Genomic DNA, 12,088 nt, shown 5'->3' with positions numbered 1-12,088 from the left:
CTAAGATTCAGAAAATTTCTGTCTTAGTCAAGGTCATGTCGTTAGCATGCAGCAAAGCTGGGATTGGATTCCATACCTTCTGACTCACTGTTCGGTGCATTTTACTCTTCTTGTCTTCTGATGCACTGATCAGCTTGAATTAATAATTTACTAATTGGTAATATGATATCCTTAATGAATTTATAATACTTAAAAACTCTTCTACATAGAAGTTAAAGACTTTTAAAAATGCAGAATGAACCATGCATTTTTGAACATGATGATAGTGATGGTGATGATAGCATTCATATAAAGCTTCAAGCTTTGCAAAGTACTTTATAAATATCATCTCATTTTATCCTCACAACAAAACTATCAGGAAGATGCTATTATTATCTAATTTTACAGATGAGGAAACTGAGGCCCCACAAAAAGGTTAGGTAACTTGCCCAGGTTGCACACCTAGTAAATGTCTAAGAAGGATCTGAACTTAGACCTTCCTGACTCCAAGTCTATTGTGGCACTCAGATGCTTCAAAGAATCTGCTTTTTTATTGTCCATAATTGTTATGAGTGTTCTCTCTCTCCTCCTTTTTGTTCAGATGGAGAAGTAGAAGTAAGAGGGAGAGGAAATAAATGCTTCTAAATTGAAAAAATAAAATAAAACTGCTTTCTATGCACTTCTCAATCTATGCTTCTGAAGTATGAAGAGATTGCCTTGAATTTTATCTCAGATGGTAAAGGGAATAATCACCCTGTTCATCAAAAGAAAAATAGAGAAGATAAAATCTTCACTCCCTTGACCTCTTTTCCCCTGACTTAGGAACTTCAGGTCCATTAAATCATTGGATGTCAGCAAGCACAGCTCTAAAGGGCATTTACTTGATTTTCAACAAGGAAAATGATGGCTCATCACAGGCAAGAACATGTAAGTTCAGGTTTCAACTCAGTCTCTAGAGAAAACAATGGCAGGGATGCTTTCTGAGTTGAGGGTAGGGTGACTGTTCTAAGAAATATAATGATTGGAGCTTCTCTGCCAAGAGGGAAGGGGAGGCCTCTGGGGGAAGCATCACTCCTCTCCCCCTGGAAGCTGCTGTCTTTGGAATACTAATGACAGCCATCTTAATATAAACATAACCTACATTCAAATGATGTATATGCTGCTACAAACAAGGATTTTAGGAAGTCAGAATCTTCTAGTTAAAGGGGAACTGGCAGACTGTCTAGTCTAACCCATAACTGGACAAAACTCCCTCAAAACATCCCTGATGAGTAGCCTTTTGACCTTTAATTGAAAATTACTACTTCCTAATCCAGCTAATTCCACTTTTGAACAGTTCTAACTGTAAGAAGGACAAGGAGACCTAAGTTCAAATCTGGCCTCAGACATTTATTAGCTTTTTGACCCTGGGTAAGTTACTTAACCTTATTTGCCTCAGTTTCCTCATCTGTAATGTAAGCCAGAGGAGGAAATGGCAAGCCACTCTAGTATCTCTGCCAAGAAAACTGCAAATGGGATCAGAGAGAGTCAGACATGGCTGAAAAACAACTGAATAAAAATTGTTAGGAAATTTTTCCTTATATTAAGCCTAACTTTCTATTCATTGACATAAGTTCTTCCCTCTGGGACCAAATAAATCAAATGTAATCCCCCTTTTATGTGTCAATCTTAAAATACATGAATATACACACTCACCATGATCCTGCCAAGTCTTCCCTTCTTCAGGCTAAAAAATCCTAGATTCATAAAATGAGCCTTGACTGACATGATTTCAATACTCCCAGAATGCCTTCCTCCGGATACCCTCCAATTTATCAAAGGCTTTCCAGAACCATGGCACCTTAAACTGAGTGTGACGCTCTTAATGTAGTCCAACCCAAGGCAAAAGAAGGGACCAGCCAACCCTTCTCTGGACCCAAACACTATGCCTTTCAACATAGTCCTAGATGTCATTGAGAATAAGGGACCAACACCACCACCTACAACATATAGCACCTACTTTCTTGACTGTAATGACATTGCTGACCCCTGGTTAGCTTGCAATCCACTGAAACCTACAGACATTTTTGTAATGGCAAGCACGTTCATACGCTGTTTCAGCTATTGAATTAACACCTTATTTCAGTCTGTTAAGAAACAGAATGTATGAACTCCACAACTTGTGAACCCTAGAACTTGTGAACTCCTGGGGAGGAGCTAATGACTATATAAGGTGAGTCCCACGGCTAGAGACAGCAGGAGCTGAAAAGAGAACTCCTGTGGTGGCAGAGTCGAGGGGAATATTTGTGGTATCCCTGCACTCTGTTTGTCTGCTCTATCTGTGTTGATGTTTGTTTGTGATACTTTGTACAGAAGCCCTGGGACCTTACTCAAGCCCTGAAAGAGGATTTTCTGGTTGTCTGTTTACAGAAGTCCTGGAGGAGGGTTTTGGAGGTCTTGATTTTGGAGGTCCATCATTACTGATGATTTGTGCTGACCTCTTGGACCTTGCTTGTGGGTCAGTGTTAATTTCTATTGTTGATGATTTGTGTTGAGTTCTCAGACCTTGTTGGTGGGTCTGAGTTGATTTCACAGGCAGATAGTGAATTGATGATGGTGCTAGCAATGTGTATGAATTGTGGCTCTGTTAAGCTGAAAGAAGACTTGGATACTGTGTACTGACTGAGAAGATCATAATTTACTGTGACCTAGGGGTGGATGGCCTGTGTATTTTCCACTACCCCGTAAGAGGGTATTGAGCAGTGACTGATAACTGAGCAGTGACTGATGATTGAATAGTGACTGATTTGTAACTTAGTGTGCCCCATGAGTGGAGAACTTTGTCTATTGTATTTTGTGACCCTCCTCCTTAAGGATGATTGAATGACTGAGTTGCTAAATGATTGTACTTTGGTGAAAACTATGTGGCCATTTTAGTGATAAGTTGTTGAGTTGTGACATGGTGAATGCTGTATTTTGATTTTCTGTGATAAGTTGTAACATTGCGAATGCTGTACCTTGATTCTCTGTGAATATTTTGCTCTGATTTGTTACTGAATAAATAGAGTGTTCACTATAACTGTGTAGCAGCATTCTTCTGGACAGCTGTTCATGTGTGGCTTTACAACTTTGTACATATCTAGTTACATGTGCCTTTCCTGGTCACTCACTACTATTATTCCCCCATGACTGGTGCCTTCTCTCAGAGATTACCTTCTATCGACACTGTACAGATCTTGTATGTACACAATTATTTGAATGTTCTCTCCCCTTTTAGACAACATTCATATAAGTGTGAGTATTGTCTCCCATTTTAAAATAGGCCTATAGATAGAATGCTGGGCCTGAAGTCAGGAAGAGTCATCTTCCTGAGTTCAAATCTGGCCTCAGATTTTTTTTTTTTAATCAAAACATTTATTGGAGTTTTCTTGTTCGAAAAAGTTACCAGTCATAAAACGTATATTTCGAATCATTGAAAAAGACATTTGACATGCATGTATATTTTTAAAAAAAATTTTAAAATGATAAAAAGTTTAGATTATCACATGGTTCTCATATGCTCCAAATGATGATCTATCATCTTTGCTGAAGTTTGTGGGTTTTGCCATAACTATTCAACTCAGCAAGCCATTTAAACCTTTTTCTTTTTTTACAGCAGAGTTCATAAAAAATACATCCTCAATAGTCAATGTCCACTATATAAACAGAACAAAAACAATGTAGGGTCAAAACTATCATTGAAGTCAAAAGTCATTATCTTTATGAAAATAGTTTGATGTGGAAAGGGATCTCAGTTATTTGCATGACCTCAGACTCTTAATAGCTGTGTGACCCTGGGCAAGACACTTAATCCTGTTTGCCTCAGTTTCCTCAACTGTAAAATGATCCTGAGAAGGAAAAGGCAGACCACTTTAGAATCTTTGCCAAGAAAATCCTAAATTGGGTTAGAAAGACTGAAAAATGACTGAAAAACTCCCCCTTGAGAATGCGAGCTCCATGTGGGCAGGGATTCTATTTTTTTCTTTCTTCATATTCCCAGCCCTTGGTATGGTGTCTGGTACATAGTAAGTGCTTAAAATGTTTATAAACTGAATGATCTTTTACTTGTAAAGTTGTACAACTTCACATTTGTCACTATTCAGTTTCATTATTCAATTTGGCCCCATGTTCTGGCTTGTCAAGATCTCTTGGCATCCTGACTTTGGCATCCAGCGTTTTCTATCCCTCTTAGCTTTGTGCTATTGGTGAATTTGATAAGCTATGCCCTTGTCCAAGTCATTAATCAAAATGTTAAACAGCAAAGGGCCAAGCACTGAATCTTTAGGGCACCTCACTGGATACCTCTTTCCAAGCTGACAAAAAGACAGCAACAATTCTGATTACAGTCCTTCAACCACTCTAGAATATACCTAACTGCATTATATCTAACTCATATCCCTATACCTTTGCATAAGAATAACCTGAGAGATTGTCTAATTCTTTGCTGAAACCTAAGTAAATAATACTTACCAGACTATCATCTGTGTCAAAAGAGAAAATGAGATTGGTCTACCATGATTTGTTCTTGATGAAGGCATGATGACTCTTTAGGATCCTTGCTTCTTCTCTCAGACATTCTAGAATCTTGCCAAAATTGAAGTCAAGTTCGCTGGCTCAGTCTGCAAACTTGACTCTTTTCTCTCTCTTTTTTTTCAAATTGGGAAATTATTTGCCCTTCTTTATTCCATTGCTATCTCTCTCCCATTCTCCACAGTCTTCCAAAGTCAGGGGCATTGTCCAAACAATCACATCTATCAATTCTGTAAGTGACCTTGTCCCTCCTGGATCACTGCCTTGTCATGGCAAGAGGTGGCAAAGAATACACAAAAGGAACTATACAAGAAAGATCTTACCGTCACTGATAACCATGATGGTTTAGTTACTGATCTAGAGTCAGACACCCTGAAGAATTGTCAAGTGGGCCTTAGGAATCATTGGCAATGCTAATGGAGGTGACAGAATTCCCACCGAGCTATTTAAAATCCTAAAAGATGATGTTGTTAAAGTATTGTATTCAATGTGCCAGTATGTGGAAATTTGGAATCTGGAAAATTTGGAAAACTCAACAGTGGCCATTGGATAGGAAAAGATTACTTTACATCCCAATCCTAAAGAAGGGCAATGCCAAGGAATGTTCAAATTACTGAATAACTGCATTCATTTCTCATGCCAGCAAGGTCCTCTCCTGTCCAAAGATAATTTTCTCTAGTAGGAAAAACAGAAGCAAAATCAAAGTTGAGCAGTTCTGTTTTCCATCAGTTTTCACCGTCCTATCCCTTCTCTGATCTCCAATATCACAAAAACAAAACCAAAAGCCCTCCTTGTCTTCAGCTTTCCTCAACAGGCTCCACTTCTGGGATTCAGGCTTCTTAACATCATCCTTAAAGGAACATGCCTCATTCTTCTATTCATCTTTGTTTTCCTAGTCTTTATGTGTCTTTTTTTTTTATTCCCATATCTGATATAGAGTTGTCTGAGCAACTGCATGGGTCTCTTTTTCCTCTTTTTCAAAATTTTAAAATAATTTTCATCATTTTTCATTTTAGTCCCTCCTGATCTAAATTCAATGCCAAGGAATCCTACTGTTGCCATTTAAACTGCTATTTGCATTGTCTAGCAGAGGTCTGAGTTAACACCAGTATTGCTCCATGCCCTTCACATCAACCAGTCAATCAATCGTTTAATAAGTTAAGTGTTCTCTGCTAGGTGATCAGGAGATGGGAAAAAAAAAACCAGTCCCTGCTCTCCTGCTCTCAAAGAGTTTAGGGAAACATCATGTTTATGTAGAAGTTTATGCAAAATAAATTCAAAGTATTTTTTTTTTTTTTTGGTGAGGAGGGAGGAAGGAGTTAGCTGGGGGTGGGGAGTGTTGGATAGGAAAGACTTCATGAAGAAGATGACACTTGAGTTAAGCTTTGATGTAAACTAAGGAACCCAAGAGGTTGGGGTGAGGAGGCCGTACACTCCAGGTTGGGGGGACAGCCTATGCAGAGGCAGAGGTGACAGAATGTCACATGTGAACAACAGCAAGAAGACCCATCTGGTTATATTATAGAATGCATGAAAGGGAATAATGTAAAATAAAACCGAAAAGGGAGGCCGAGGCCAAGTGGGGAAGAGCTTTAACCTTTAATCAGAAGAGTTTCTAGGGAATCCCAGGGATGAGAGGGAGCCATGGAGTTTACTGAGGAGGGGGTGTGATGTGGTCAGATCTGTGTTTTAAGAACATCACCTTAATAGTTGGAGGAATGGGGATAGATCAGAGAGAAGGAAAATTTGAGGCAAGTAGACCAATGAAGAGGTTATTGAGGAATATAGGCTAGACTAGCATGGCGGTTGAGTGAGTGGAGAGAAGAAATAGATGTTGTAGAGTTAGAATTAACCAAACCTGGCAAGAGAAGGTGAAAGGTGGTACCCCAGTCAGGAACAGCAAGGCCAGAAGAGGGAATAAGCTTAGTGGGGAATAACCAATCACATTTCTCTAACATTTTAAGATTTACATATTTATTTTCCTTACAACAATTCTATGTGGTTAGTAGCATTCACATTCTACCAGAAGAGAAAACCAAGGCAGCATTTTTTCCCAAATAGCCCATTTTTGTTTTCTAAAAAAACAAACAAACAAACAAAACACAGGACATGTACAAAGCATATTCCTTTTTTTGAAACTTCCCTAAATGTACAAATTTTTCTTCTTGGGATATGGACTTCATTCAACATGAATGATAATGGAATTGATATGAGGGTCTATATAAAGCTCTTGAAAGAAACTCAATGGTAAGCATGATGAAAAGAATCTGTTATTTTTTTAATAAAAGGAGAAGTTTTCTTTTTCAAGCTGATAAGAATTTGAGTTCTGCCACAGAACACTGTTTTTGTTTGTAACAGAATCTGGAACAATCCATTGTACATAATGATGTAATAATGAGGGTCTAAAACAGAGGTTTTTAGTCTTTTTTGTGTCAAGGACTCCCTCAAGCAGTCTGGTGAAGCCTTTGGACCCTTTCTCAGAAGAATGCTTGTCAATGCATAAAGTAAAATATAAATAGAATAATAAATGAAACCAAAGGGGTGGCTAGGTGGCGCAATGAATAGAGTACTGGTCCTGGAGTCAAAATCTCCTCCTGGAGTCCCAGGAGGACCTGAGTTCAAATTCAGCCTCAGACACTTAACACTTACTAGCCATGTGACCTTGGGCAAGTCACTTAACCCCAATTGCTCTGCCTTCCCCTCAAAAAAAAAAAAGAAATGAAACTAAATACATTGAAATACCATTGTAACAATGATAATAATTGCTAGTATTTATATAGTGCTTTTAGGCTTGCCAAATGCATTACAAATATCACATTTTATTCACAACAACCCAGGGAGGCAGGTAGTACTATTATACCTAACTTATGGATTTGAAACTGTGGCAGACACTGGTTAAATGGCTTGCCCAGTGTCAACCTGCTAGTAAATGTCTGAGGTAACATTTGAACTTAGATCTTCCTAACTTCTAGTATGGTGCTCTATCCATTGAGGTACCTTCCTCCCTACTTATGAAAATTTAAAAAAATAAAAAAAAAAATTTATAGACTCCAGGTAAACAATCCCCTGTTAATATGTTCACTTTTAAATACCATTCATAGATAAGTTTTTAGGAAGCTGACAGCCAGACTCATAGATACTGAAGTGGAAGGCATCTTACAGACAAAAACAATGGCCATACCATATTTTCCAAAACAAGCATCAGAGCATTTACGTAAAGAGTCTCACAAAAGGTATTCTGGGCACTTTATTTATTTAATTGTACCCTGCTTCTCTGCTCTGATTTACTGACAACCCCACCCCAGCTTATAAAATGCCAGGAAATCTATAGGAAATCTTTGCCAATCCCCTTAATTCGAGGCCCTTCCCTCTGGTAATTATTTTCTATTTATCCTGTATATAACTTGCTTTATATATACATACATACATACATACATACATATATATATATATATATATAAATCTGTTTGGACGTTGACTCCCTGCTTAGATCGTAAGCTCTTTGAGGGCAGGTAGCCTTTTGCTCTTTTTTGGGGGGCATACTCAGTGCTTAGCATACAATAAATGTTTAATAAATATTGATTTATTGATTGATTCCTTTTTCTAAACTTCTCTAAAGTTACTTTTTCTTCTTGAAACTGGGACTTCACTGGAAAATCTAGGATGTAGAGTTGCCACACTTAGGGGTTATTTGTTCTACCCCTTTACATTGTTAATGTTGAAAAGATCACAATGATCTTAGGAAAGTGTCTAGTAGAGTACAGCTATTCTACTTTGTCATGCAGATTCCTTAGATCAGAAAGTCTCACCAGCAGGAGTAGAAGTTGGTTTGGGTGCAGGAAGCAAACTCCGGCGGGGAGTGGTCACGATGTTGGCTGCTTGTGCTGTGGTCCTGCTGGTCCCCTTGGGTGCATCTTTAGAAAGCACAGCTGCCTTTGGAGCAGGCTGGTCTTCATTTACAAAGCTAGAACCTGCAGGAGGCCAAGAGTCATTAATTATAACTTCATGAAAAATAGATCAACTCAGTTTCTATTTGCAATTACCAACTATGATAAAAGCAAAGTACCCTTATATAGTGACCTGACTTTAATAAAAGACCACAGAAGTTCACCTTTCTGTGTAACCAAATAAATGGAAAAAATAATTCACTTTCTCCAAAGCATAACTATTGTTCCCAAATTATCTCTGTATTGGGAATAAAAGGATGGGAGAGAAATAGGGAAAGGTTATGTCTATGTATATATTTACAGCTATAGAGAAACATATCTAAACTTTATTGTAGCTGTTTGGGGGATGTGGGAAGGGAGGAAAAAAAGAACAAGGTAAAAAAATGCACAGCAGAGAACAAAATAAAACTTAAAAGGAAGCAAAGAAAAGATGGCCCGTATTCAACACAACATGTATTATTTATCACACAGGACTTCTAGAAATGAAAATTTATTGTTACATATTTTGAATCCTCTCTCATGTTCTGCTGTGCACATAGCATGGTTTTTTTCTTTCTAATTTTGTATTTAAGTTCCAGTATTTAAGTTTATGATATGCTTTTGTTTCTTCTATTCTGTATTTGTGTTCTGGCTTTTGAGTCTAAAATAAAATAAAGCAAACAAACAAAACAGGTAAAGGTTTAAAGTAATACAACAGACCTCAGTTTTGCAATTCTATGTAGTCATCTGAAACAAAGATTTGAAATCAAGTGGGGCTTATTAATAATAACTTTTTGGTTAACACAGGTTAGATTTTGATTAAATTTCACAATTGATACAGTCAAAAGATATATATATATATATATATATATATATATATATATATATACATACATATATACAAGTAGAAAATTTTAGAAGAAGAAATACAACCTACTATCAACTACCAAACTTCCCCTAAAATTCTCATTTAATTTCTTAGCCAACCTTAGGTATAGTGAAACCATGATGGGGAAAGTCGCAATGTAGAAGAGATAGGTATATCTAAATAGACCCATGTTGTCTCCCAAGTTTTTTTCAAGGCAAAGACTGTTTGTTTTTGTCTATGGCACTTAGAATATTGCCTTAGAGGTAGTAAGATCTTAATAAACATTTACTGATTGATGGATCCTGAAAGAAAAGGAGATCATCTGATCTTATTGATGGCAACTTTCTTAGTTTTGTTCCAAACACAGAACTGACAATTTCAATATTTTCATTTCTGCTAGAAATTTGAAGTTACTAAATAGGAAGTGTTAGTGAGAATCAGTTTTTCAGAAGAAATGACACATTAAATTTGAAAGAATAAATATTGGTTTCAACAATCCACTAGTTTTCAACAGGTTCTCCTATCTGAAATTTAGATCACAAGAAGTATTTATTAAGCAATCCCATACACAAAGCTCTCAAGGAGATACTGCCCATCAATACTGAATGCTATAATCTAAACTATTATAATAAGTTTGTTAGACACTTATGAAACACAGTGCCATGGAATTTCTGAAAGTACCAGCTAAGGACATCACAGAAGTCTTCCTGGAGGAGGCAGTCTTTGGACTGTTTTCTTAAACAAGGGTTAGAAATTCAAACAGCTAAGAATAGGAGGGAGAATGCTAGGGGCCTAGGGAACAATGGGGGTAATCATGCGGAGTTGTGGGAATCCAATGCATTTTATTTTTTTGAGGTGAGTACGGGAACATAGACTTTATTCCTTGGGTACACCTTTCAGAAGCCTTCACATCAGAATTTATTCTCAGCATCCAATTTTGTATGGAGAAGAAACAATGAGAATCCATTTTACTATGACGAAAACAGAAGGAAATAAGTATATCTACATACGGATGCTTAAATGTGATACGTATGTAAAATACTCCAGAAACTTTAAAGTGTTAAATAAATGCCAGATAACGCCAATATACATACACACATATAAACCTCTGAGAAATTTCAGTTGAAATGATTGCCTATTAAATTAGCAGCCATAAGTGGGAAAACTTACAGATCTATTAACCTAGACTTCACCTCTCTCCTGCACTCAATCCCACATCACCAGCTGCTTATTGGACGCTTAATAGATGTCCCACCAGCCCCTCGAACTCATCATATCCAAAATAGAACAGATTATCTTTCTCCCCAATTCTTTCTGCTTCCCAACTTCCCCATTTCTGTTAAAGACCACCCCATACTTTTATCCTCGAGGCATCATGTAACCCAAGTTGGTGTGCTTGGCATTATTTTCCTTGGGTCTGCCATTCTCTCTAAACTCTGATCTCTGGCTGGCCAAGCCTTACTCATTCTACCTCCACAGTATCTCTTGCATTCTTTCCCTCCTTGCTCTCCCCTCACATGGCGGCTAGCCTGATTCAGTCCCTTATCAAATGCCAACACGGATCTGACTATGTCATTCCCCTACTCAAAAAGCTCCACTAGTTCCCAGTTCCCTCTAAATAAGATAAGAATTTCTCTGTTGACATTTAAAGCACTTCACCACTCAGCTCTAGTTGACCTTTCCAGGCTTATTACCTATTTGTTATTGTTGAATCATGTCTGACTCTCCACAATCCCATTTGAGATTTTCTTGACAAAGATACTGGAATCATTTCCTTCTCCACATCATTTTACAGATAAGGAAACAGAGGCAAACAGGGTTCAATGGTTTGCCCAGGATCACAAGCTAGTAAGTGTCTGAGGTACAAATCTGAACTCAGGAAGATTAGTCTTCCTGACTCCAGGTCCAACAGTCTATTCATTGCACCACCTCACTGCCCATTATTAGCTATCATTCTGCTGCACATTCTCTATATTCCAACCAAAGGGGTCTACTTGCTGTTCCTTGTACAGAAAATTCCATCTCCCACTTTCTGTACCTTTGCAAAGGCCGGATCCCATGAGGAGGGAGTTACACCCTTCTCCCCTATGCCTTTTAGGAGCCCTGGCTTCCTTCAAAATCTACCTCAAGTGCCACATCCTATAGGAATTCTCCCTTCATACCCTAAGTTGCTAGTAGCATCTCCTGAACAATTGGTTTTTTATGTACTCTCTATATAGTTTGCATTTGCTTCCCTGCCTGGTTTCAGTTCCATGGAAGAAGATGCCCCTCCCAGGCTAAGCTCATCACTTCTGACCTCACCACTATGTTGCTAGCTAGCTCAAGGCTTGATTGACACCACAGCCCTCAGCCTACTCTCCCCTTGGTCTGGAGGGCAGAATACCAAACTCCTCCCAAAGCCTTCCTTTATAGAGGGTAGAAACTAGACTCTAAGATCACTCCCCTTAGCATTCGCTCTCCTGTCTAGTTTTAACTCCATGAAACAAGAAGCCCCTCTGTTAAGCACCCTTGGATGTCCCATGTCCCACTCCACTCCTGCCTCCATTTTGTGTTATCTCTCACTTTAGATTGTAAGCTCATTGGGGCAGGGATTATCTTTCTTTTTTTTTTTTTTAAGAAAGCACTTAGCACATCCTCAGTACTAAGCAGAGGGACTGGCACATTGTAGGTACTTAATAAATGCTTATTGGATTTGTTAGAGTATTTACTCTGCATATAGCTGTAAGGGTTATGGGATTTAAAGATCTCCCATGCCCCATGGACGTGC

At 38.1% G+C, this 12,088-nt stretch overlaps 1 protein-coding gene across 1 annotated transcript in view; it reads right to left on the bottom strand.

Annotated features, from left to right (window-relative positions):
- MTUS2 (microtubule associated scaffold protein 2) overlaps positions 1 to 12,088 on the bottom strand; it is a 732,715-nt gene that overhangs the window by 248,463 nt on the left and 472,164 nt on the right. The window contains exon 6 of the mRNA XM_069080726.1: positions 8,337 to 8,498. Within this exon, the coding sequence (XP_068936827.1) occupies positions 8,337 to 8,498 (162 nt within the window). The remainder of the gene's footprint in view (positions 1 to 8,336; positions 8,499 to 12,088) is intronic.

This window comes from Petaurus breviceps, unplaced genomic scaffold (assembly GCF_028583685.1).
Source record: "Petaurus breviceps papuanus isolate PSGF00001 unplaced genomic scaffold, PetGlider_PUasm1.0 91133, whole genome shotgun sequence".
Taxonomy (NCBI): Eukaryota; Metazoa; Chordata; class Mammalia; order Diprotodontia; family Petauridae; genus Petaurus; species Petaurus breviceps.
The sequence above is the reverse complement of the archived record's forward strand: the minus strand, read 5'-3'. Positions and strand labels throughout refer to the sequence as shown.